The sequence below is a fragment of the Dryobates pubescens genome, chromosome 6, assembly GCF_014839835.1.
Source record: "Dryobates pubescens isolate bDryPub1 chromosome 6, bDryPub1.pri, whole genome shotgun sequence".
NCBI classification, from domain to species: domain Eukaryota; kingdom Metazoa; phylum Chordata; class Aves; order Piciformes; family Picidae; genus Dryobates; species Dryobates pubescens.
In genome coordinates this window covers 42,422,278-42,448,897 of record NC_071617.1, presented here as the reverse complement: position 1 = coordinate 42,448,897, position 26,620 = coordinate 42,422,278, and the positions used below count along the sequence as shown (strand labels likewise).

General features: G+C 41.0%; 1 protein-coding gene across 2 annotated transcripts in view; it reads right to left on the bottom strand.

Annotated features, from left to right (window-relative positions):
• The window catches only part of ZFAND3 (zinc finger AN1-type containing 3), a 162,878-nt gene extending 141,328 nt beyond the window's left edge, over nucleotides 1–21,550 (bottom strand). Inside the window, exon 1 of one of the 2 annotated variants that reach the window (XM_054162414.1) lies at nucleotides 21,316–21,550. In XM_054162414.1, the coding sequence (XP_054018389.1) occupies nucleotides 21,316–21,386 (71 nt within the window). In that variant the 5' untranslated portion in view covers nucleotides 21,387–21,550. The remainder of the gene's footprint in view (nucleotides 1–21,315) is intronic. The other variant, XM_054162415.1, reaches the window with a different exon arrangement.
• Between the last annotated feature and the right edge of the window lie 5,070 nt (nucleotides 21,551–26,620).

Sequence of the window (26,620 nt, the reverse complement as noted above, 5' to 3'; positions counted from 1 at the left end):
AAACACTGATAAATCTATGCATCACACAAGAAATGACCAAATTTTGCTTCCCTTTATCCCAAAGTTTAGAAAAATATATCTTCTTTGCTGAAGACAACTATACAGAGTAAATGTTTGAGCAAATAATAAAGTACTAAGGCACATGGCTTCAATAAGAGATTTAAGATTTATATGTTTAGAAAGTAGATGAACATTCTTAGTATCACCAATTTATGACTTGAGAAACATGTTGTGGAGAAACCCTAAACTGACTAGAAGTCATAACAAACAACATAACACACTGCAACAATCAAGATCATGCAGTCAGTTCTTGGTTTTAGTAATATAGGAGATGTAAAGATACATTGCTTAATGGTAATTTTCTCTGACAACTTTCTAAACATACTTAAGAATGACATGGTTCTTTAAACCCTCACATTTGACATTAAATGCCTTAAAACAAATTCTTTTTTCTTACACTGCTCATAATGGGGAAAAAATGAAAAACAAAACACAAATCCTCCCCTATCCCAAAGAATCTCATACTACTACTTCTCCCAGGCAACCAGCACCAGAACAAGAGGACGCAGTCTCAAGCTGCACCAGGGGAGGTTTAGGCTGGAGGTTAGGAAGAAATTCTTCACAGAAAGAGTGACTGGCCATTGGAATGGGCTGCCCAGGGAGGTGGTGGAGTCACCATCACTGGAGGTGTTTAGGAAGAGACTGGATGGGGTGCTTGGTGCCATGGTTTAGGATTAGATAGTGTTGGGTGATAGGTTGGACTCAAAGGTCTCTTCCAATCTGGTTTATTCTATTCTATACATTTTGTTATTAAAACTGATTTCTCTTACTGATTACCAGCCAGTGACCACTTTCCTAAGCCTCAGGTTGCAAGTACAATTCTAGCTTTCATTTAACTAGTTCACTGGTCATAGTTTACCCATCAGCTACAGCAATACAAGCATCACTGTCTCAGCAGTTTCAAAGAAAGAGAAGTTATATTAATTTTTGTATTCCTGCCACTGTGCATGAAAATCATAAATATGCTTCAGCAGTTTTAGTTTTTCCCTCATAACACCTATACTAAACCCAGTTACACTATACAGGCAGAGATTGTTTCTTTAATACACTGTGAACATTCCATCCCAGAGCATGCAAGAAGGGACAGAGGCCTCCTCACTGACACAGAATGGTCCAAACCAAGATAGGGGGCGGGGGGGGGGAATATTTCTGACCAAACTGCATCTTTCCTCTCAGCTGCCAATGGGACAGACTGTCATATCTCTCTTTCCTTGTACTGGTTTCTGTTCCCTAAAGATAAGCATCTTATTTGGAATCATCACTTTTAGTTGGAACAAAAGAATTACACAGGTTAAAGAAAAAAGAAAAAACAAAACAAAACAAAACACTATGAATTGGGCAACCCAGATGAGCACTCCAGTCTTCACTCTTGAGTGAAGTTTCCCTCATGTACAAAATTGTGCCCTTCATGTACCAGGCCCAAAAGTTTTGACAATTTTTATCTTACCGTTACAGAGCTGAAAGTCAGTGATTGTAGCTGTACTGTGCCAGGGGAGGTTTAGGCTGGATGTTAGGAAGAAGTTCTTCACAGAAAGAGTGATTTGCCATTGGAATGGGCTGCCCAGGGAGGTGGTGGAGTCACCATCACTGGAGGTGTTTAGGAAGAGACTGGATGGGGTACTTGGTGCCACGGTTTAGTTGATTAGATGGTGTTGGGTGATGGGTTGGACTTGACAATCTCAAAGGTCTTTTCCAACCTGGTTAATTCTATTTTATTCTGGCATTTATAGTATACAATAAAAAAAAAAACAAAACAAAAAAAAAAAAAAAAAAAAACCACCACAAACCACAACATAACTTTATAGAAATGTCTCAAATAACTCAAAAGGTTAATCAAGGGATTGCCAACACCTAAGTTATTCCCCCTACAGTAGCCAATGTTTTGTTCCATACTGGAAGCAATGTACTTTATTGCCCAACCAAGGAAAAAATCCTGTTGCTACCAGGACTCCCCACATGCTTTTACATCATGCAGGCTAAGGCACAAGGAAAGGTGTTAAGGATGGGAGAAAGTTTCCATGAGATACTTAAACATATTGTAAGATAAGGGTATGTAGAAACTCGAACTGGAGTTAATATGCAAGAGGGGAACAGATCTACTAAATTTTAGATTTCCAAGTTTTTCCAAGTCTTCAATCTTGTAGACCATTTTGTGGGCTGTAAACATACTGATGCAACTAATCTGCAACTTTCTACAGAGTAAAATTGCTGTATGTTTTTGAAGCACAACAAATACCTGAAGTCATTTCCAACACAAAACTATTTGGAGATAGGATAAATGACACAAAGTTCAGGTATGCTGCTACAGAGTCTGTCAAAAAAAATAGTGATAAATAGAATATAAACATAGTGCTGAGAATGTATTTCTCCCAAAACAGTTTGTAAGCAGAAACAATAATAAATTACTAGGGAGCAATGCATCTTACTACTGGAGAAAATGTATTTTTTTAATACATGAGATTATTTCTGCCAGTAATTGAACACAGAGAAGAATAATAAGTGAGAAGGAAAAAAAAAAAACAACACAACCCACCAAAAACCCCCACATCCTGCTTTATGAAAATCAATAATTACTGCACATCTACAATGAAAATAGTAACACTTCTGTCCACAGCCATAGAAAAACATTTCCTATTGAGATTAAAAATACTAATAACATGTCACCGTGTGTTTAGGACTCAGCTTCACATTTGCAAACTATAAAGAGACCTATGGTTACTTATCCCATTTTATGCATTCCTTCATTTGAAGGGTCTGAATTTTCACCACAAGACTGAATGCGAAGTACAGAGGTAAAGATACCAGAGTTTTTGCTCTGCTGTCTTGCCAGTATTTATTCCAACATGTAACTCATTTTGAAGTTCTTACCAACTGGTACAATATTAGATATATACATGGGTTAAGAAAAGGACTACACAACTACATTTCAAATGTACTTAAGTCATATACAAGCCTATAAAACACTGTGTCTGTTAGTGAATTAAGCCACCCCACTAAGACAATCCACCAGAGCTCTCTCTTTGACTTCAGTCCTACAAGTGACTTTCTGATTACCCTACGTAAGTATGAAACATTTTCAAAGGCTCTCAAGTATCAATGGAATTTGATACACAAGTCATTTAAATGCTCTGAAATAATCCATTATATGTGGATTCTTCAGTGAAGGACACTTGCTTACAAGAACTGTATTTGCCTTGTTAGCCATGGAAGAGTAGGCTTTGATATTAATCTGCTCATGCTACTTTCAGGGCTCCTCTAACTAGGTTCTCCCTGTGAAGAAATGAAAACTTTCGCAAGACATAAAACTTTCCATTACATGATCAGAATTCAGATGGGTTTCTTTCAGTCACAAGATTTTTCAATATTTCAACATGTACCAAAAGGCTAAACAATCTGAATGAGATAAACCCAGGAAGCTAAGATTGCAGTACTCTCTTGGCTGAAAACCTCTATTGATTCATGATCTCTTATCAACGTAACTTTTCTTTTTTTCACTTTTGTGCTCCAAGGTGTATAAACAAGTTTCAGCTATTTTATAATGACACATGAGAAGTAAAATAATTTTGAGTTCTTTCTTACTGTTTGTCCCCCAAAGCTGAAGTTTCATAGCAACCATCCACTGCACCAAGAAAGCTGCACTTCATAGGTTGCACAGCATATGAAGAATCCTGCCCTCTACTCTCAGGAAGTCACCATTCAAATGGTGCTCCTGTAAGTAGCAGGTGATGTATCCAGTGGAGAGCATTCAGCACTCCCTATACACACCTTCCATTCATAAATCTCCCCTTATAGCAAGATTACCAGTAACTTGGTTTTCAATCTTCTATGCATTTTCCCCAGCTTCGTAACTAGACTTTTGCAGTTGGACTCATTTATAGGTCCAAGCCCCTCTGCAGCAGGCAGGGGCATCTCCTGATCTATGTTGTATCACCTTTCTTTTCCCCAACTACTTTGGGAAGTAATGCCATTTCAGGCTTTTGAGTTATTACAGTGCAGAACACTCTGATTTATTAAGAACTGACAATTTCACATAATGTCAACATGATAAATTATGTTTCCAGTTTAAGGGGCTCTTAGTACAAATAAATATTTTCATATGACTGCTGTTCCAAATTTAGGTTTACCAAAATCGAAGTTTTAATGAAAAAGGCATTTATCTTATATTTTAGTCTCTTTATGGCAGCTCTGCAAAGCAGAATGTACATGGCTGGTATGTACAAATAATAATAAATTATATAAAGCTCACAGAAACAAGTAGAAAGATGTAAAAAAAAGAGAAACAAGCATTTCCTTACTTTTATAATCTTAGCAGTGCAGCAGTACAAGGAAGTGTTATACAATATGATGCCAAAACATAAATAAAACCTGTTGAGAAATACAACTAAGGAAACGCCATGCATGCTAAATCACAGAGGGGTTACTTAAGTGTTTTAGCTTAATAATCAAGCACACTATCAGCAGCAGTAAGTCTTATTAGGAAACAACTTTGCCATAAGCAAATCTGGTAAGCTAATTAATGACCCACAAATCAAAACTCCCAAATTTCAGATCGATCTGCAGCAACTCATTTTCATATTTTAAGCATGCAAGTTCTGTTAATACAAGTCAAACACTACCTTACTCTTCTGAACTATATAAAGTTAAATAATCAGGATCTCAAACATGTTGAACATTACACTCCAACATGCTACCTACCTACTCCCTCAACATCTACAGTACAATTTTAGAGAGTCCTGGTACTTGCCATTAAACGCATCTAAGTGCTGGCTTCTACACACTGGCCACAACAACCCCATGCAATGCTACAGACTGGGGTCAGAGTGGCCGGAGAACAGCCAGGCAGAGGGGGACCTGGGGGTACTTGTTTGCAGCTGGCTGAACATGAGCCAGCAGTGTGCCCAGGTGGCCAAGAAGGCCAATGGCATCCTGGCCTGTATCAGGAACAGTGTGGCCAGCAGGAGCAGGGAAATCATTCTGCCCCTGGACTCAGCACTGGTTAGGCCACACCTTGAGTCCTGTGTGCAGTTTTGGGCCCCTCAGTTTAGGAAAGATGTTGAGTTGCTGGAATGTGTCCAGAGAAGGGCAACAAAGCTGGGGAGGGGTTTGGAGCGCAAGCCCTATGAGGAAAGGCTGAGGGAGCTGGGGTTGTTTAGCCTGGAGAAGAGGAAGCTCAGGGGAGACCTTCTTGCTGTCTACAGCTACCTAAAGGGAGGTTGTAGCCAGGTGGGGGTTGGTCTCTTCTCCCAGGCAACCAGCACCAAAACAAGAGGATGCAGTCTCAAGCCGCACCAGGGGAGGTTTAGGTTGGATGTTAGGAAGAAATTCTTCACAGAAAGAGCGACTGGCCATCAGAATGGGCTGCCCAGGGAGGTGGTGGAGTCACCATCGCTGGAGACATTTAGGAAGAGGTTGGACAGGCTGCTTGGTGCCATGGTTTAGTTGATTAGATAGTGTTGGGTGATAGGTTGGACTCGATCTCAAAGGTCTTTTCCAACCTGGTTAATTCTATTCTATTATGTGTACTTTGCTTTGTTGTAATACAATCACACATAAGAAATAAGTGGGTTTTTTTCCTAACAAGTATGAGTTTAAGCAGTATGTAGGAAAGTCTGCAGGGTCTCTATAATTAACAAGATAGATCAAATTTTGTGCCTAGCCACTTGACATTTTCCTTATAAATTTATAACTACAGCCTTTATGCAAGTACAGCAGATCTAAAAATTAACGGCTGGAGCACAGAGAACAAGGTCACCCAAAATTGTTGAATCTGATTCTCTAACAAAAATCAAAATACCTAGTTTTTCCTTTTTTTACTTCTGAGGACTTAAAGGAAAAGGTAACAATGACATTAAAGGAATAATCATAATGTGAACATGCTTCACCCTCCCTACTTCCCACCTCCTTCAAAGTTATGCCACAGTCTAAATTAATTCTGGAATACAGATGTTTGTCACAGCCCCTCTCATGTTGTGCCTTGAAAGTTCAGCACTGCTCTTCATGTGGCAGACCCCTAAAGAAGAGTGCAACTACCGCAGAAGGAAGCTGTACACCTAGCTCACTTTTCTCTGCTATGTTTGTACTGGTCACCTACCCACAAGAAATGAGCTTCTGTATTTGCTGTTCAGTGGACACCAAGGCAGAGAGTAGCATTTTTCAAACTGAGATTCAAATGTTAAGTTGGGAAGAGACCCTCAATGCATTGTGCCTTTCTCCTGTTTCACACAGTGCACTTCTCAGGTCTCAGTCAATTGTGTTTCAGTTACTAGGGTAGTAAGAAATCAGCACATACATTTTGCTTTAAAGTTCAAGGGTTTTAAATACTTAATGGAAAAAATAATGCTTCATCCCATCTCCTTCCTTCCATGACAGGAAAAGGAAACCTTTACACAAATTGGTATTTCAGCTTTTCCATCTTTGGTGATCCAGATTAATGCAAATAGTCATCTTCATAGCTGTAATTTTCACAAGGTAACTTTTACTACTTTCTAAGTGTTTAAAGTAGACACAAACACACACAAGGGTATCACAGCACTCACAGAAACCATCATACTATTCTCACAATTTTCCTATTTTGAAATAACATGCAGAAAGTGTGGGAACATGCCTCAACTTCTTATTTTCCTCTGCTAATAAAGACAAGGGATCAATCACAATCAATGCACTTATATTTCTTCTAATTCAGATGGTGGGAAATCAGGGCCAAGTTAAATATTTCATTTGCATGCATGCAGAGCAAAAAGCAAAGGCTCTTAATTAGAATAGAATTAACCAGGTTGGAAAAGACCTTTCAGATCGAGTCCAACCTACCATCCAACACTCTCTAATCAACTAAACCATGGCACCAAGCAGCCCATCAAGTCTCTTTCTAAACACCTCCAGTGATGGTGACTCCACCACCTCCCTGGGCAGCCCATTCCAATGGCAAATCACTCTGTCTGTGAAGAATTTCTTCCTAACATCCAGTCTGAACCTCCCCTGGCACAGCTTCAGCCTGTGTCCTCTTGTTCTGGTTCTGGTTGCCTGGGAGAAGAGACCAACCTCCACCTGGCTACAACCTCCCTTCAGGTAGCAGTAGACAGCAAGAAGGTCTCCCCTGAGCCTCCTCTTCTCCAGGCTAAGCAACCCCAGCTCCCTCAGCCTCTCCTCAAAGGGCTTGCGCTCCAAACCCTTCCCAGCTTTGTTTCCCTTCACTGGACATGTTAGATCAGCTTTTTATGCATTTCTGAAGTTAAGCTTAGGCAAAGGCACACTAACGAAACAAAGAGTGATCATTAACAGCAGATAATAAAAAAACGAGCCCCATAACATTACCTCATCTTGAGCTCTCATCCAAGCCACATGTAACCTTCCCAGTATACAAGGAGAACAAGCGAGGTTTAACTACCTAACCACTGTGACAGGCTGCAGCTGCAAACTGCTTCATTAACTATGAAGATTAATGCTGAATCTTATATAGAAGCAGGAGTTAAAATAAATTTTTAAAATTAAGCAAGCAGGCAACAGTATCAGCATATAACCCTTCAGTCATTCTTAGTCTCCAAGAAAAAAACTAAAAAGGCAAATTAATGTTTCCATGTTTCTGCTTGACTTTAGGCTTTAAATCACACATCTCTGCAGCTTCTTCAGCTGCACCCTTAACTCATGGAAGACCCCTTCTGAAAGGAGGCCACACAATTCTTCTCTCACTCTCCATTTGCACCAAAGCACCACCAGAGTCTGGAAAATTACATGGCAGGTTATACAATTTCCAGAAAAATAAAGCATCTCCAACTATGAAACTAATTAATAGCAAATATGTAAATTATGAACTTCACACACATTTGTCTCTTGCCTCCCTTACTTCCCAATACTTTTAATGTCCTATTCCCTGCAAACAGCAGACTAGCAAATTTAAACTTTGGATTTTTAGCTTTCTAAACATCATCTTTATCAAGAAAGTTTATGTAGACATTTTTGTTCTCTTAGGGGAAGGTAAAATGCTATCTACACACTTTTAAAGAAAATGTTTACTCTTGACTAATTCAACTAGACTCAAAGTGAATTAAACACATCTGTAGCTATTGTTAATGGTACAAATTGAAGTAGGAGTTTCTGTCTCTTGTGGTAAGGATAATACCACATTCAGTGTTTGCTATGTATTGTGCTACACCTTTTTAGCAGAAACAACAGGTTCTGAAAAACATCTACAGTTGAAAACAAACATAGAGAAACATGAACTCAGGCCATCTGTCCAGCTAGCTAGAAGACGACACTTGTCATTAATGTTCTGGTAATACTTTTGTTGCAGTCATGATGACCTAAGGATATAGGCAAGCTTGATTCTGGAGACAGAATTAATATTTAGACAGACCATCAGACCAGTTTCCCCAAATACTGAACAAGAGCCTGTGCCTTCAAAAGCTGGTCTACTTTTCCCAAACTAGGTACTCAGTTATGCTACTAAAAAGGTAACCTCTACCTTCAGAATTTGTCCTACATAGATGGTAAGAGACAAGAAAGCTAAGCAGAAGAATATAAACCACCACTGATTAAACAGATAATAAATTCTAAAATGAGGATCATGTACACCATTTCCCTTGCTGTCTTCTTAACTGCTTTCATGGACACCCAAAGAATATCAAGCCTCTGAAGCTTCTGTTTGAGTCACCATCTCATTACGTCCTATTAAAAATTATACAAATTTATTTGGACCATAAATTAACTAAAATATTTATGTTTGAGTGGCCCTAAGTAGTCCTGAATAAAGGCAACTTAAAAAAAAATCTCTAATTTTAGTTTTATGACATTCACACCAGGAAAATTAGAACAGTCAAAATCATGTTCAAAATAAAAATGTTTCTTTTAGACCTGTTTTTTTTCCTGAAAGTTGATAAATACGTGAGCATTTTTCTCTGCTCCAGTGAATCATTAGCTACACAACTGCTCTATATGAATGCTGCCAAAGCCATTTCAGTTTTTATAATTCTGTATCAAAAGTTGTTAAAGAAATTAGTTACATACGTGTGCATATATATAAAAATATAAATCCACATGCAATTTCAACATTTCCAACCACACCATAAAGACTACTTTAAAGGAATAGAATAGAATAGACCAGGTTGGAAGAGACCTTCAAGATCATCACCTCCAACCCATCATCCAACACCACCTAATCAACTAAACCATGCAACCAAGCACCCTATGAAGTCTCCTCCTAAACACCTCCAATGATGGTGACTCCACCACTTCCCTGGGCAGCACATTCCAATGGCCAATCACTCTCTCTGTGAAGAACTTCTTCCTAACATCCAGTCTGAACCTCCCCTGGTGCAGCTTGAGACTGTGTCCTCTTGTTCTGGTGCTGGTTGCCTGGGAGAAGAGACCAACCTCCGCCTGCCTACAACCTCCCTTCAGGTAGTTGTAGAGAGCAATAAGGTCTCCCCTGAACCTCCTCTTCTCCAGTCTAATCAACCCCAGCTCCCTGAGCCTCAAACACTATACTAACAGAAGTCAGAAACCCGATAACACATCAACAAGCTGGAATAATGACAGACAGAATGCAAATAAGAAAACAACTAAATCCCTTTCCATCTCAATGGCATCTAAGAGTGTCCTGGGAACCTCATCTGAGAAAAGAAAAAAGAAAACAAAGAAAGTAACAACCTCTTAAAGCTGTAGCATTAAACTTCTCGAAGTCCTGGTCTAGATCATCTTAGTTTGGGTTTCAAATTAAAGCCGTTTGAAAAGCAAACAGTAATTTCAGTTATCTGAATTTTGTATGCACTTCAGAAGACATGTTAGCTCAAGAAACTGAATTTGAACCTGCAATGCTATGGTTCTCATTATGCCAAGTACTTCCAGTACTTTAGTTTACTTGGAAAGAATAATATATCAGTTTAGTTTATTGTACAATGACATCCATCACGTGGTCTTCCTTTACCTTTTGGATCTGTCTTTACAAGCCACGTAAGCAGGACAGGAAGTGTTAATTATTCACCAGAAAGATTTCTGGTCTTTCCTGAATTAGTCACAGGAGAACATTAATAGTCAAAGGAGAGACTGCATCACAGAATAATGGATAATGATGGGGTCCTATGTTCAAGAGAGTGCTGCAAAACCACCTGAGACTTGCAGATGTGTAATGCAGGCGGTTCTTGCTCTTCTAATTGCATAGCAACTCTTCTGATTAAAAGAGACTTCTTCCGCCCACCACAAACACTTCCTTCTACATGAACATCCCTGGAAACAACATATCAATGGGGCGGTATCGTCCCAGAGCACGTTCTGATTTAAAAACAGCTCTCTCTAAAGGACAGAACTAGAGAACCCGCCAATACTCCTGGCTACCATGTCTTTCATTCAAGGCTCCTAAAGCACTGTGAAATTAAAAGAAGAGTGATAGATGATTCACCTAGGAAGAAAAGCACACAAAGGGAAAAGCATGGACCAATTACCACACAGCATCAGCAGCAAAAGTAGCAGTAAATCCTTTTCAAATATTAACGTCAAAGAAAGGATTTTCATTTAAAAAAAAAGAAACATGACACTACCTTTGTCTTTATGCATTTATAGTCTCTAACCTCTTGTAATAAATGTAAGATGCATTAATAAATTAAAAAAAAAAAAAAAGAAAAAAAGGCCAACACTAGAGCACAAAGTCTGTATGTATGTTTGGACATTCAATACTATATATCTGGTGACAATTCTAAAATAGGCATGTTAGAAGTATCACATACACTACATGTATGACAACACCTGAAGTTATAAGCAGAGTTAATTCGCTGTCTTAAACAAACTGAGGAGTATAATTGCACCATCTTCATTATTTATTTCCAAAGAAAGTTTCATTTCAATTATTTCCCCATAATTACAAACCCTCGTGCCACAAAAAGGTATTTGAAGCACTCAAATGCTTTGTTAAAGGAGTTAACACCTGGGGAAGTACTGAATATGTAGAAATAGTAAAAGCACTTTATCACTTATAGCATAGCTGACAGCTCATCCACACATCTATGTATGAATGAAAAAATAAGATTTCACCTATTCCAACAAGCTGCTGCATTTTAGACCCTCTGAAATTCCAAGCATTTTTAAAGATTAAGTCATGCTTTCCATATCAATTTTTTCCTATTAAAAATTGAATAATTAGACTAACATACTGGCGCATTAAAATTGGACACAATTGGACACAGAAATACACCATGTTAAAACTACTTTGACTCCTTCAAAGGAGCATATAGTCAAAAGCTAATTTTAAAAATATAAATTATCAGATTTTAGATTTATTAACTTGTTAACAACTCAAGGGAACACTTGAGACCTGTCTGCATGAATAAGCAAGCATTTGTTGACACACAATTTTAGAAACCATTATTGTCCATTAGTTCACTGAAGATTGGTTTAAATAAGGTAACACTAAGACATGAACAAGCATTACTGCATCTGACACTAATGCCTCTTCTTGCAAACTAGTGCCAGCAATACTTCCCCTTTCTTCAGCTAAAAATGCATTTTATTGAGTAATATTAGATACTTGTTAAAAGAACAAAGACAGTTAATTGATTTATCAAAAAGCTAGGCTCCTCAATATTGACATTATTGCCAACCAAAACAGCATCTAATCAACAGTTAGCAGGAAATACAATTTCCAATACTGCACAATTCTTGTTAAATGACAGAATTCTGCCTACTTTATATATGCAACTTCCTCTGAGACACTTCTAACAACATATAATTAGAGATCAAAATGCTGTTATGGTGACAGGGCTGATCTCACTAACAGTCATACTGTGAAGGCCAGTTGCGTTTCAGCAATTAAGTCAGTGAGGACATGACTTTGGATTCTGCTTTTCCAAGCACACAGTTTGGAGGTTATCATGGAACTAGCCTGGTTTGTTTTTCTACATTCAATCAAGCACAAGTTAAATATATACATTGCTGAAACAGGCACTCAAATTAAACAACTCAACAAGCACCAGATACTACACAGACTAAAGAGCTAGAAAGTATAGAGAACTGTCAAAGTTACTTCTTTTTCTCTGTTTCTCTGACAGCTTATTAAAATTCCTTTAGGAAAAGCAATTTATGCCTCTGTTTAAAATTTTTCCATCATTTCTTGTTAGGCTCTTTACATTAAATAAGCATTGGAAATCCAACACTAGCCGAATTTATTAAAGGACATAATGCCAATTAAAGTAATTAAGAAAATTAATTCCTTTAAACCGCTAATAAAAATGCAACAAAATTTAGAAACTGAAATTTATCTTTGTCCCATTCACCTCCACTGTTCAAGGTCAGAGCATATGATGGCCAAATTAAACAGCAGGTATTGAACAGGATACCTACAATTCTTTCATAAATAACATAGGACAGCATTCCCTGCTTCAGGGAAGACCCCAAAGGGCAGATTAAAGGCAAACCCCCATCAATTTCCTAATACAACTTCTTTGTACACTGCACTGCACTTACCACAATGCTACGACTCAGATGAAACAGACAGAGAAACTGAACACACAACTGCAAGTGTCTTCTTTCTCCAACTCATTAAATACTGTAACTTTTCAATTAATACATTTTCCTGAGTACAGGCAAAGAATAATTTAGAGCAACTGGACCTGTGTATTATGATATGCTCTCTGACTTCCAAGTTATGAGTTAAAATGTATTTAAAGGAAAAAAAGGTTGAAACACCGCATTCCTTAAGCATATCAACTGCATGCCAATTAAAATAAAAGATCCATCCCCATTATGAAAGAGAAGTGTTACATAAAAATCTTAAATGTGAAGATGATTCAGCATTTTTGCAGAACCTAAAAATCCCAACCCACTTCTACTGAATGTTCATGTCTTGTCCACAGTCTAAAACCATTGGTCACAGTCACCCACACAAAGGTTTCATTTTCAGAAGCGTTTGTCATTTATTGCACATAGTGTCCTCAACAGTATTTTCTTACGTGGCCTTCTCAGTCCATTTACAAATCTGACATCTAGGTAAGTCAATTCATGCTGCAGTTATTCCCTGATTTTTAGTTCTTCCAAAACCAGAGAAGGGGACGCCATGTTTGTGAACACTGCCTATACAGGAAGGCCTTTTGCCATTTGTGAAAAGGAAAGGAGACAAAATCCAGGAAAACAGATGTACCTGCCTAAACTGAATATAAAGATTATCTCCAAGATCCAAAAAAGGTTTTCAGTAGAATCAAGATCAACTACTGTCCAAGAACATTCACAAGACGCTAAGATACAAAGTTAGCCAGTGAAAGCTGTATATTTGAGAAGATACAGGAGCACTGTGAAATTTTAAACTTGTAAGAATATAAGCAGTATTTTGCTGAGAAAATGTAGCACATTCATACCAAAAGCCTCTTAAAGATGCCTGTGTCTATTTATACACACAAACTTCTAATTTAAAGTAATTTTAAGATGAGATAATAATTGGTATATCATGTTAGTGATAATATTCAAGTCAATACCAAACATCTCCAATGAACACATCTATCAAGGACCATTTTCTCAAGTTAATGTTTAGCATCACTGATTTCAGCATCTTAAAGGAAATAGTGAGTCATGATGCTTCCATCAATTCCAGACTTGAGTTCTCCAAGCTCAACATGCTTCACCAGCATTACCATGTCAATGAAGTTCGACACAGTGGTTCAAATTTATGCAATTAAAACCAGCAGAAGTAGTTCCTTAAATCTGATACCTATACTACAACCCTCTAAAAGAATGCACTTACTATTAGAAGCTTTTGAAGGCCCAAAGCACGTTCAATAAAATGAAGCAATATACAAAACACAACATACCTAGGTTACCTTACATTAACATTTTACTAACTAGCATTAAGACAGACACTTCACAGTAGTAACTGTGGAACAATTATTAGCACTGCCCAAATCCCAGTACCTTTCACTAATCACAGTTTACATGAAGAAGGTACAACCTGACAGGAAGATAGAAAGAAATCCGAGAGAGGTGACCTAGACACAGTAACTTCTATCTCCTCCAAACTTCAGAAAACTTTGTTTGTTCCAGCTATGACACCGAATTTCACTCTGACTGACAAAAAGAGTTACAGTAAGATTAAGTAGTGGTGGATATGTCTGTCTATAATTAGCACAGCACTCATTTGCAATGACAAAATATTTCTAAAACATTTTATCTAAGGAATTTGAATAAATTCACGGTGTAAGCATTTGTTTTCTCAAATTCTGGCTTCACTGGAGAAGTGAACAGACATTTTTAATCAAGCAAGCCTATTTCTGGATTGTATTAAACCAAACACCCTCATACACCAGCTGTCTGAATTTATTAAATTCTTAGAATTATCACACAGCAAGATTAAAAGAAACAAAATCAATTGCCTTTTTTTTTTTTCTTTCCCCAGAAAGAGAATGGTTAAATTATGGAACTACTTGCTGCAGGATCTTGTGAGGGTCAAGAATACACATGGATTCATCAAGTCATTACGCAAATTCATGAAAAAATAGGTAAGACCTGCTAAACCATAAATCTATAAAACAGATGACAACCTTATGTCAGACTGCCAGAAGCAAAGGAGGTATACCAAGATAAGCATCACTGCATGCTTGCTCTGTCCTTATGCTTATTCACTCGGCATCACTTATCACTCAAAACAGAAACAGAGCTGGATGCATCTTTGGTCTGATCCAGAACAGCTGTTTTTCATTAAGTAACAAAATCTTCTCTCTGTTTTGTCAATTCTATTAAATACTGCTAAAGAAAGCATTGTTTTCACATTCCTAGAAAAGAGCTTATTACAGTTAAAGTAATAAATCCAGTTCATCTGCTTTTACTTTGAGTGCCAATAACCTCCACTCCTAAATGTAAGCTCTGCAGCAAACAGAAAACTTAGTCATGACCCAAAGTGCGTACCTTGCAACCGTCGTTGCAAGAGGCAATTGCTCACTACAGAAAAAAGTTAGAAGAACATCTATCTTTCTGCTTTAGTTGAGCTGTTCTTCTAGTTCTACTACGACTGAGTGAAATCACAAAAACCTCACAATTTATGACTCTCCATTCTGCACATTCTTATTCAAGCAGGGAACATGACAAAGTTCAATTCTGCACCACTACCACCACTTTCTTCTCAGACAGAAGTTTCTCTATGTCTCATAATTCACAGTATTTTCCAAAATTAAGACCCAAGTATAAAATTCCAGTGTCTGTCCCATGCCTGCTACCATCCCCTGTAGCACTTTCTAAGAATCATAGAATAGCTTAAATTGGAAGGCCATGGGCAGGAAGGTTAGAGTAGATGATCTAAGGTGCCTTCCAATTTAAGCTATTCTATGATTCTTGTTTGCTTCTTGCTTGTCCCCTGGGCAGGGACACCTCTCAACTAGACTTGGTTGCTGAAGGCCTCATCCAACCCAGCCTTGAACCAGTCCAGGGAGGGACATTCACTACCACTCGGGGCAACCTATTCCAGAGTCTCACCACCCTCGTACTGAAGAAATTCTGCCTAAAATCTAGTCTAAACCTAATCTCCCTCAGCATAAAACCATCCCACTTTGTCCTATTGCTAGACACCCTCATAAGAAATCCCTCTCCAGCTTTCCTGTAGGCTCCTTTCAGGGACTGGAAAGCAGCTACTATGTCTCCCCAGAGTCTTCTCCTCTTTAGGCTGAACAACCCCAGCTCCCTCAGCCGATCCTCATAGTGGAAGTGCTCCAGTCCTTGGATCATCCTTGTGGCTGCATAACATAACAAAGCACAATATTCAAGTATTTTTAAGCAAAACAAAGACCACAGTAAGCAAATTACTTGATTCCAACCAACTGCAGTTTTGTGTGATCAATAGCCTTCAAATATTTGCAATAAATAAAAGCAAACAAGCTTTTACTTTACTCCCAAAAAAATGGCTTAGGTCTTTTAGTATTAACCTTCATAAAACCTAAGTGTTGTTAATTGATTGATTTAAATCAATTTATCACTTCAGAGGGAAGAACTGACATTTCTGATGATCACACACTAACTGCAGAGAAAACCTGCCTCTCAGAAAGCAATACCCATCCACAGCTATCCAAAAGCAATTCATTTCATGCTCACAGCTTATCATTCACTCAGGACCTTAGTTAACACTGAGATCTAATAAACAATAACCTATTTGGTAGCATATATATGGTCTTGCATAAACTGACATGGCTTATTCTAGCATGTGATCCAATGCTCCAGTAAGTGAAAGCCTGGCTAAAGAACCACATGATCCAACTCCAGTGACAGCTAATTCTCAGAGGGAAAGGTATGTATTTCAACAGTTTACTTAAGCCTCATTAAAGAGCACCTATGTGAAGATTCATCACTAAATGAGAAGTAGGTTTATGCAGCCAATATCCATTCATGATGACCTACAAAACCTAGGAGATAACTAAGTATTTATTAAAAGGATAGTCACTCAAAGTTCACATGGAGTGAACAGCTGTAATGACCAAAAAAAGACAGGAAGGAAAAGACTAACCAGAGAATAGTCTTCTTAATAGCATGCACATACATGTGTGTGTGTGTATACACATATACATACACATTCATAGTCATTATTTGTTTAGAAGCTAAAAGCAAGCTTTGATGATATAAAGTCACAAACTAATCATGTTTACATTAAATGATTCACTGTTTGATCGAATGTTTAATTTTAGTAAACAAAACTGAGAAGACAGAAGAATCTGGACCTGGCAATAACATAAGCAACTGGAAAATCCAGACTCAGAAATAAACTTTGGATTGGGCCTGCACAGAATGCTTGGGGCACAGTGTCTCATCATAACATACGATGCATGCAGTGTCAGAGAAAGGCAGAACAAATGGTAACATCCTGCAAAACCCTGCTGGCATGTTCTCAAACGATACTGCCATCAGTTTCAGCTGACTATAGCACCTTATATTTGCCAGAAATAAGATGAGATGAAACTAATCATACTGTGTTTTCAATCAACTTCCCGCTGGCTGCCACCATTTCAAGAATGGAATTAATTTGTTTTACATCCATTAATTTGTTTTACATTCATTCACATATTTCCTCCTTTTCTGTTTCTAAGGCTCTGAATCCAATAGTATGTCTGGACCATAAGAAAAATAGGCAGTAATCACTACAGCACAAATTGTAAAAGTATTATCCTCTCTGAAATACATCTTCACAGTATATGCTTCTAACAGCCAAGGAGTATTTTATCTTACAAGTCTCACCTATGTATATAACCATTTAATAGCAAAAGCCCCAGACCTTTGATGAGCTATACACAAGTAAAACCTTTGTGGGGTCCTTTAAAATCCAATGGGGAACTGCCACCATGTAGCTCATTAAAGGATCGTGCCTCACCTCTAATATGCAAAATGGCTTAATTGGAATATCTACATATAGTGATATTTTCATGTATTTATTAACTTAAGATTTAGAATTTTATATAGGCTGTAAAATCTAAGTTTCACAAACTTTCAGGTTTATGAAACAAACAACATTACATGCTCTGTTAAAAAGGAAAAGCATTTTTTTTCCATATCATAAGAAGTTAAGCACAGCACTAATTCTAGATGAAGTAACCCGAAATATCAGCTTACATACTGCACCCTTCCCACTCTTCGTACACTAAGACTACTCTAATAAAAACCAAGATATTTATAACTGACTGAAGTTGAAGACATAAAAATAGGAAGAATGGCGAGCAAGATATTTCCAAAGAGTAAGTTCTGTGAATTCTTCATAAATAAGATGAACAGAGATGAGGTTTCCCAATTCAGGGGAACTGAAATCATTTTGTAAAACTTAAAAGATCTCAGTGGTCCATTTGAACTTTGAGTAGAACTGACAGCTTGGACATTCTAAAAAGGGCAAGTCTGCAGAAGATTTAAGGACAGATTCCATGATCTTCAACAAAAGGAAAGCAAACATTAGCCATTGACCTTAAGCAAATGTTTCAGAAGTTCTGAACACTCTTAGTCTTTTCTTTCAGCAGTCCATTTTTCAGTCTCATAGATCTTCAAACATCAAGAGTTTAGTGGTTCTGCAGTCACTAGAAATTCTTGAAACCTACAGGATCCGAATTGCTAATATAAACCCCAGCCTTTTAAAACAAGAACCTCTCCAACTTTAATACAGTAATATATACCAATTTTCTCCTGTACTCTCTTTGTATGCCGCCGCTATCCACATGCATCTCAGGAGCTACTGCTGTCATTGTTCACCAATAGCCAAGTTTTAGCCCCGAAATCCACAAATTACTTCAATTTTAATGCTTCTTCCAGTACTTTCTCTAGGATTTCTTATCTTTGTGGATCACTGCAGAAAGTGTACATGTCACTATAAACAAATATTACATAATATGAATTTTATAAAAAAACAAACAAACTAAAAAAACCCACCACAACTTTTACATTTGGCAAAATCTAGACCTTATTATCTGACTCACTGACCCCCAGTTGTTCTGCTACCCACATGGTTTGGACTCACCCAACAACAACCATGAAAGGATTTTTAGGGTGTCAGGTAATGATAGGACTTGGAGGAATGGGAAAAAAAAAATAGAAATGGGTAGATTCAGATTGGATGTTAGGAAGAAATTCTTCACCATGAGGGTGGTGAGACACTGGAACAGGTTGCCCAGAGAGGTGGTGGAAGCCTCATCCCTGGAGGTTTTTAAGGACAGGCTGGATCTAACTCTGGACAACCTGATCTAGTGTGAGGTGTCTCTGCCCATGGCAGTGGGGTTGGAACTAAATGATCCTTGAGGTCACTTTCAACCCTAACAATTCTATGATTCTCAACCATTAGACCAACGGGGACTGGGAAACAAAGCCACGCTATTCCTGTACATTACTTACAAATTTCATAGAAACTACTACATTAAACTAAATGTTTCAGAACTCTTCATAGCCTTAAATTTTCTAGAGATAAAGAGCCAATAAGGCCCTGCTATTTCAAAATGACTTGACAGACCTACGAAAGTGACACAAAAATCACAGACAAGACTCCATCCAAAGACACGTTTCTGCTAGTAACCCTAGCTGACACCTAGGGAAGAATTCCAGCTTCAGATGCTTATCTTTTTGCCATCATGATTTACTTTCATCAGAAAGCTGATATAAACCTCTGACCCCTCAAGTACTCCCACCAATGCAACTTCACTAGAAGGGCATGTCTACATAGATTTACCAGCTGATCATTTTCTCAAGCCCTTGCAAGGCCTAGGTAAATAAGGACAAGAAGAAACTTAGGTTTCCTCAGAATTAAGAAGTACAACAAACTGTTAACACTCTGGAAGGTGACTGCACAGGTTTGGGTTTTGCTGGGTTTTGTTTGTGGAGTTTTTTAAGTGAAAAACTAGATACATAGTTTGCCATGGTGTATTGAAATGCACTGGGCAGATGCTTAAACTGAAAAACAGATTAATTTATTCATTGTATTGGTGGATGAAGCAAGGTTTTTTTTCACAGTGCTGTCTTTCAAAAGTATCTTGCAAGAAACAATAATGCATGAATCACACATCGAGGTGAAAAGAAAAAGGACAGATGTTTGTGCAAAGGAAAGATATGATAAAAAAAGAGGGGGGGAAAGTAACACCATTAAAGGCAATAGGTTTTCTTGAGAGCCTCCTGTTATTGTTAAGCAGCACACTGAACTAGCTAAGAAGTTCAGACCGAAGAAAAAGTTCATTTTCAATTTTCCTGCAACTCTCCTTTTGCATCCATATCATGTTACAGAAATCAGTATGCTGCATTAGAAAAGCAGTACCTTGATTTCTGCTACATTACAGAAAATACCAGGCCCAAAGATGGGAGCCTGACAAAAGGAAAATTAATAAAATAATTTACTGTATATTTATAATCTGTCTTTCAAGATCACTCCCAGCAGGGCCATGGCATTTGTTGCAGTTCAGGCTTCTGTCATAACTCAAAAGTGTGATTTCATTTAAAATTCTGCCACTCCAATAAACCAACCAAATGCACAGTGACATCACTAAATCACTCTTAATGCACCTCTTCTCAGCCTCCTCTTCCCCAGAGTATCTTAAATTGTATGATATAAATCTCAAGAAGGTACAATCACAGACAAATGTAAATCTCAGGTGGCTCCTCAAAAGTCTATTTAATCACATATTTTTTGAATTTTCCATAAAGAAGAACATTAGGGACTAATGTCCCTGTGATATACATTAAAGACACTTTATCATCACGTGTATCTGCAAGTATACTGTCTACCCTGATATGTCTAATTTACAATAAAATAAAATAAATCAGTAACTGGAATGTCCTCAGAAGACATGATCACAGAGGCAGGTGGTAAAGGAGTAGAGGAGTTTACAAAGGAACAGGCTTACTGGTTTTTTTTTTCCACCTCTGGCTAACAGGAATGACCTTACTTCTTTCTAAAAAAGGCTCAGCCAACAGCTAACAAGAACCTTATCTGTTATCAGCCTCCCTGTCTTCAAAGAGCTGGGGAAAGAAGTGTATTTTTGTCCTTATCCTTTCCCCTTCATTAGTTATGCTGTCCTACACTGACCTGCATTTATAGCAACGACAGCTTCCCGTTGCCCGGTGCAGGGCCGGGATGTGTTGGGCACCCAGCTCCAGGACACTAAGCCGGGCAGCCAAGGGCCCGCATTACTCATCTGCGCCTCTGAGAAGCTAAAGGCAGGCCCAGGAGCACAGCCCGCAGACGACTGCCACCCCGCAGCCCCAGAGGAGCAGCCGCTCCAGGAAACCTGCGCGTCTGTGGAAGCGAGTAGGCCTACCCCTGCCGAGGTGCCCGAGCGGCGGGGGAGGCTGCGGGGCTGCCGCTCGCAGCCAGGCCGTCCGTATGTCCCCGCCAACAGTGCGTCCGGGAGGAACACAGCCACCTCCCCCCCGGGTCACCCACTGTCTCTAAGCCAGAAACGGCTGCCAGCCTCGCCTGGGCCCTCCGGGACGCCCCACACCCCACCACAAGCAGGGAAGCGGGGGGACACCCCTCTCCCCGACTGGGCACCCACTGCGACCCGCCCAGGAGGGACCAGCGGCCGCCCGCACCCCAGGGCGAGCTGCGGGCTTGGCCCCCATGAGAGGCCCGAGTCCCAGGATACGGTCTGGACCGGCGCCCCGGCCGACCTCTCCGTTAAGCCTGACCAGACCAGACCAGGCCCGGGGCCCTGCCCCCGCCTGGTCGCGGCCCCCCACTGCCTCGCCCTTCGCCGCGCTACCCGCCCCCCTCCCCGCGCCGGCCAGGCCGGGCCGGGCCGAGCCAGCTGCAACCCAGCCCCCGCCTCGCCCTCGGCCCTCACTTACCCCCAGAAGCCGCAGGGGCAGCGCGGTGGCAGACTGGGCGCCTTGCTGCGCTCGCTGCCGGCGTCTCCCATGGCGGGGCCGGTGCGCTGGGCGGCGGGAGCGGTGGGCGGGGGGGCGCGGGGCTCCCAGCCGGGATTCCAGGCCGGTCAGCTGGAGCCGGACGCGACCACTAGGGAGGCTGTGGAGGGGAGGGAGCGAGAGAGGGGTGGCCGCACCCTACCGGCCGGGCCCCCAGGGGAACGGGGACGCGGCACAGAGCTCTCTGCGACTACCCTCTCTGCCCGTCGGTTTCTGTGACGACCCCGCTTGTCACAGTGGGGCGCGCCCACCCTCCCCCACCACCTGGCCCCTGACTCAACAATGCGTGTGTCCCCCTCCCGCCGGCGCCTTGTCTCCCCCTGTCCTGAGCGGGATGGTTTCGCCAACACACCGGATCAGCTGGGAATGGCATATACCATAGCTCACCCTCGGGGGGGGTTAGCTTAGATCAGGGCCGGGAACTAGGAAAGACGCAAGTTCACAAAGCCTCCCTAGACTTAATAAGGGAACAGCTGCTCTATAAGGAGGCTTAGGTGCGTCTGAGGCTTGCAGAGCTGCCCGAAGCCGTTGGCCACTTGTGTCTCTACCCACACGTTAGGCGCATAGTGGTACAGCCAGAGAAGACCAGTGGGGTGGAGGTGCTGACGTTGGTGGCGCATGCGGGGTGGGTATTCGACGCGGAAGTTGGTTGACGGCAAGAGGCTCTCCGGGGGCCTTATCCACGCTGCCCAGGGTCAGCGGTGGTCGGTGGGTCTGCACGCCACCCCTCCACCCCCTAGTTCTCCCAGGCCCGGACTTGTTTGAGCCTCCGGAGATGGTCGTTGTCAGCCAGTGTGCCGGGGGGGTGGATTGCCAAGTGCGCGCTTGGGATCTGTCCCGGACGGGTGGCCGCCCGTGCGGTACCCCAGCGGCGATGGCGCCAGAGTGTTTTCCCCGTGCCTCCGTTTGCTTCCATGGGAAGCCTTGCTGCCTCTACCTGGGAGGGAGGGATGGAGGTCGGGGAGTGCTGTGAGGGTGTCGCTCCCCTTTGCTGCGTATTCTGTGGGTGTTTGTCCTGTTTCCTTCAGTACTAAATAAAATCGGTTAGGTGCCTAACGTACGCAGGGATTTCTTTGCCTGTGTTAAGCAAAACTTCCTGCCTCAGGACACTGAGCTAGGGGTTGGCTGAAGCCGAGAGAAAGCGGGCCACCTTGGTCCTTGTGTTTTGGCCCCAGAGAAAGACCCGCCAGGGTCCTAGAAATTGCTTTGTGGTCTGAGTGACAAATGCTGTGTGGGCAAACGCTGATGTGGCAATACTGAAGGTGGAATTTTGATGTATTCTTGAAGTGCTATTACCCAGCTGATCCTTTGATTCGCGCTTTACATTTAAAGCCAAGTTTGTTGAAAGTTGGAGTAGATACTCTCTATTACCCCTTCCAACCTAAGCCGTTGTATGAACCTTAACAAAGCTCAGTATATGCAGGTCTTTGTGAGCAACTAGTGAATTCTGCTAACGACTTTCTGAGATTAATATGCAACCTCATTAAAGGATTTTATATCAAATTCATGGCAGAGAAAAACAGCAATGGCATCCATGTGCACATCTACTTCAAACTTCTTGATGAAAAGTTGGGATTTAATTGAAGTCATTGGAGTAATGTAAACAGGATTCTTTTGAAGAGTGGTTTGTGACAGATTTTACTAGTACTGGTTGCTGTATCAAACTTGAGTCTGATGTTACATAACACCCTGTTGAAGTGTCAAGCAACAGTTAATGCTTTGGTATCTCAGCCATGACTTCAAATGCAATAAAAACGTTGAGTCCTAAGACAGATGTGATACAATGGAAATGGCACATGTGTTGAGAGTTTTCATTCATATTAACTGGTCCAACTGTCATTCCTCTTTAAAATGTGGCTGCACCATAGCATGAGTGCTTCCTCTTGGCACAGCTTTCTGAGAAGCCTAACTACTTGAGGGAGCATTGCTGAATGTACTAAGAGAAGTGAGTACCTGTACAAAATAGGCCTGGCTTCAGTAACTCATCCTTTTAAGCCAGCAAGTCAGCTGAGAATTAAAATCATGTCTTGTGTGCTGGCTACCTATACTGCTGCTGGATGCTGTAAACTCCCCTCAGACAGGCAGTACCTACTGGGGTTTTGAAGATTTGATAGTTTGTGTGTCCTTACTTGCTGTTACAGTGAACTCGCATTGAGTCAGTTTTCAAGTATTAAAAATGTGGTTTCAGGTTTTCTTGCTCAGTACTGTTGTGTAGTTTCAAATGAATTTACTGATTTTTGTGAATTTATGTTGGGATAATGTAAAAATTCTAGTTTTCCAGGCAATGCAGATTTTTACCCACCCAACAGGGGTGTGGTAATTCACTCCAAAGTTAAACATAAGTAAAACATGATTTTAGAGATAATGTTGTTACAAAAAGCAAACACAATTTAAGCATGATGGTGAAGAGACTGAACAACTCTAATTCTGCCTAGTACTAATGCCCTAATGAGGAAGGATAGGATAGGATAGGATAGGATAGGATAGGATAGGATAGGATAGGATAGGATAGAATTAACCAGGTTGGAAAAGACCTTTGAGATCATCAAGTCCAACCTATCATCCAACACTATCTAATCAACTAAACCATGGCACCAAGCACCCCATCCAGTCTCTTCCTAAACATCTCCAGTGATGGTGACTCCACCACCTCCCTGGGCAGCCCATACCAAAGGCCAGTCACTCCTTCTGTGAAGAACTTCTTCCCAACATCCAGCCTAAACTGCCCCTGCCGCACAGAGACTGTGTCCTCTTGTTCTGTTGGTGGAGACCAACCCCCACCTGGCTACAACCTCCCTTCAGGTAGTTGTAGACAGCAAGAATGTCTGCCCTGAGCCTCCTCTTCTCCAGGCTGAGCAACCAGAGACCTCACAGGATCAGGAAGCAAAATTCCACCATATTTAGAAGTGGTGATTAAATATTATTGTATCTCAAGTACTTTTGTTTTTTGTCCCCAGATACATGAGAAAAGTTCATGCCTGTATGTAATCAAAACATTTGGGGTTGTTTATTTTAGTATAAACATGATTGCTTGATTGAGATACATGTGCACAACTGTAAAGTGAGGCAGGTGAAGTATGTCACAAGTATTGTACATCTTCCCTCTCACCTTGCATCTAAATTGCCATCAAATGATAAAACTGACTCCTGAACTGATTGAAATAATCACTTTTTACTCCAACCCAATAGCTAGCTATTATTAGTGAAATCTTTTCTTTTGGAATACTATTCTTATTAAACTCTGTATTGAGGCTAAAAAATAAAATGAGCATGTGGGAAAGGGCAATGGAGAGGGCATGTCTCAGGTCTAGTCATAGCTAATGATAAAGGTGAACAATTACAATGATTTGCTACAGATCATGAAGACACTAACCTGCATCACTTGCTAGTCAGCAACACAGATATGACCCCAGCAACTGAACTGTGCCAAAGACTGGCTGAATTGGGACCAAGGCTGCCAGACTTTCAAATGCTCGTTCTTTGATGTGTAGCTCATCTCATTTTCTGTATTTGTAACACATATTTTAGTTTTTGTATGCACCTGGCACAGCAGGGTGGCATTCAGCCGAATGCCTCAAGATTTGCTTATTCATTTAGTTTAAATTAGGTGTCAGTGCAAACAGTCTGAAGAGAGAAGAGCCCACACCTTTGCCCCTAGCTTGGGCCTTGAGAAATCTGACTGTGGTTTTCTTTGCTGATTGAAGGATGTCTCCAGATTAAAGAAGGCAAGCTGAGTTCATCTTGGCTCAGCATTGGTTGTGTTGTCAAAGCATACAAAAGACAAAATTAACCAGCTGTGAATTAGCAATTTATAAATCATGTAGATTAGAAGGCTTTCATAGCTTTTTTTTTTTTTTCCTAAATATAAAACATACCTATGAAAACGAAAGGACAAGTTTAAGTAAGTACAGCACTGAATTTGGAGTCAGAACTTTGACATTCTGGTTGTTTTTAAGTCCTTCTGTGCCTCAGTTTCTTTTTCAGGAATGATAAGAGTAGCTCGGAGGCAATTACAGAATCACAGAATGGTAAGGGTTGGAAGGGACTCTGGTGGTAGGGCCAAATGGGCCCAGCACAAACCCAGACAGGTTCTGGAATGTCTAGACATGGTCCCACTCTCCCCACTCCTCCCTGCAGGAGTTGGTGTAACGCAGGAAAAGGGACAAAAGAACAGGCACCAAGGAGTCTGGTAAACAAGTCTCCTTTTGGGGTAAGAGCATGTGTACTGGCCACTGCTTCCCCCAGACCAGACCTGTGTCCCTGCCTTTTATGGCCACAGCCTGGCAGAGTCCCATTTCATTGGGTAATTTTTTGCTGGCTTCAGTTACCCTATTGGCCCAATTGAATCTCAGGCAAGTGATAAATACAGACTGAATTGTATTTGCCTTGCCTTGCCTACTTGGACTCGCCTTGCCTGAATTTGCCTTTGCCTGGACTGGCCTGCTTGGACTCACCTTGCCTTGAGTCACCTTGTCCAAGACCTGGGATAGAAGACACAAGCCCTACAAGCCCTACTTACTGCCAAGGGATCAGGCCCAGCCAGCATGGATTTAGGAAGGGTAGATCCTGCCTGACCAACCTGATCTCCTTCTATGATCAGGTGACTGCCTGATTGATGTAGACAAGGCTGTGGATGTAGTCTACCTGGACCTCGGTAAGGCCCTTGATGCTGTCCCCCACAGCAAACTCCTGGCCAAGCTGTCAGCCTGGGGCTTGGACAGGAGCACACTGCACTGGTTTAGGAACTGGCTGAAGGGCCAGGCCCAGAGAGTGGTGGTGAATGGTGCCACATCCAGCTGGCAGCCAGGCACTAGTGGTGTCCCCCAAATACCAGTTCTGGGCCCAATTCTGTTCAATATCTTTATTGATGATCTGGATGAGGGGATTGAGTCCACAAATAGTAAGTTTATGACACCAAGTTGGGAGCAGGTGTTAATCTGTTAGAGGGTAGAAGGGCTCTCCAGAGGGACCTCGACAGGCTGGACAGATGGGCAGAGTCCAGGGTCATGCGATTTAACACATCTAAGTGCTAGGTTCTACACATTGACCACAACAACCCCATGCAGTGCTACAGGCTGGGGTCAGAGTGGCTGGAGAGCGGCCAGGCAGAAAGGGACCTGGGGGTACTGATTGACAGCTGGCTGAACATGAGCCAGCAGTGTGCCCAGGTAGCCAGAAGGCCAAGGGCATCCTGGCCTGCATCAGGAATACTGTGGCCAGCAGGAGC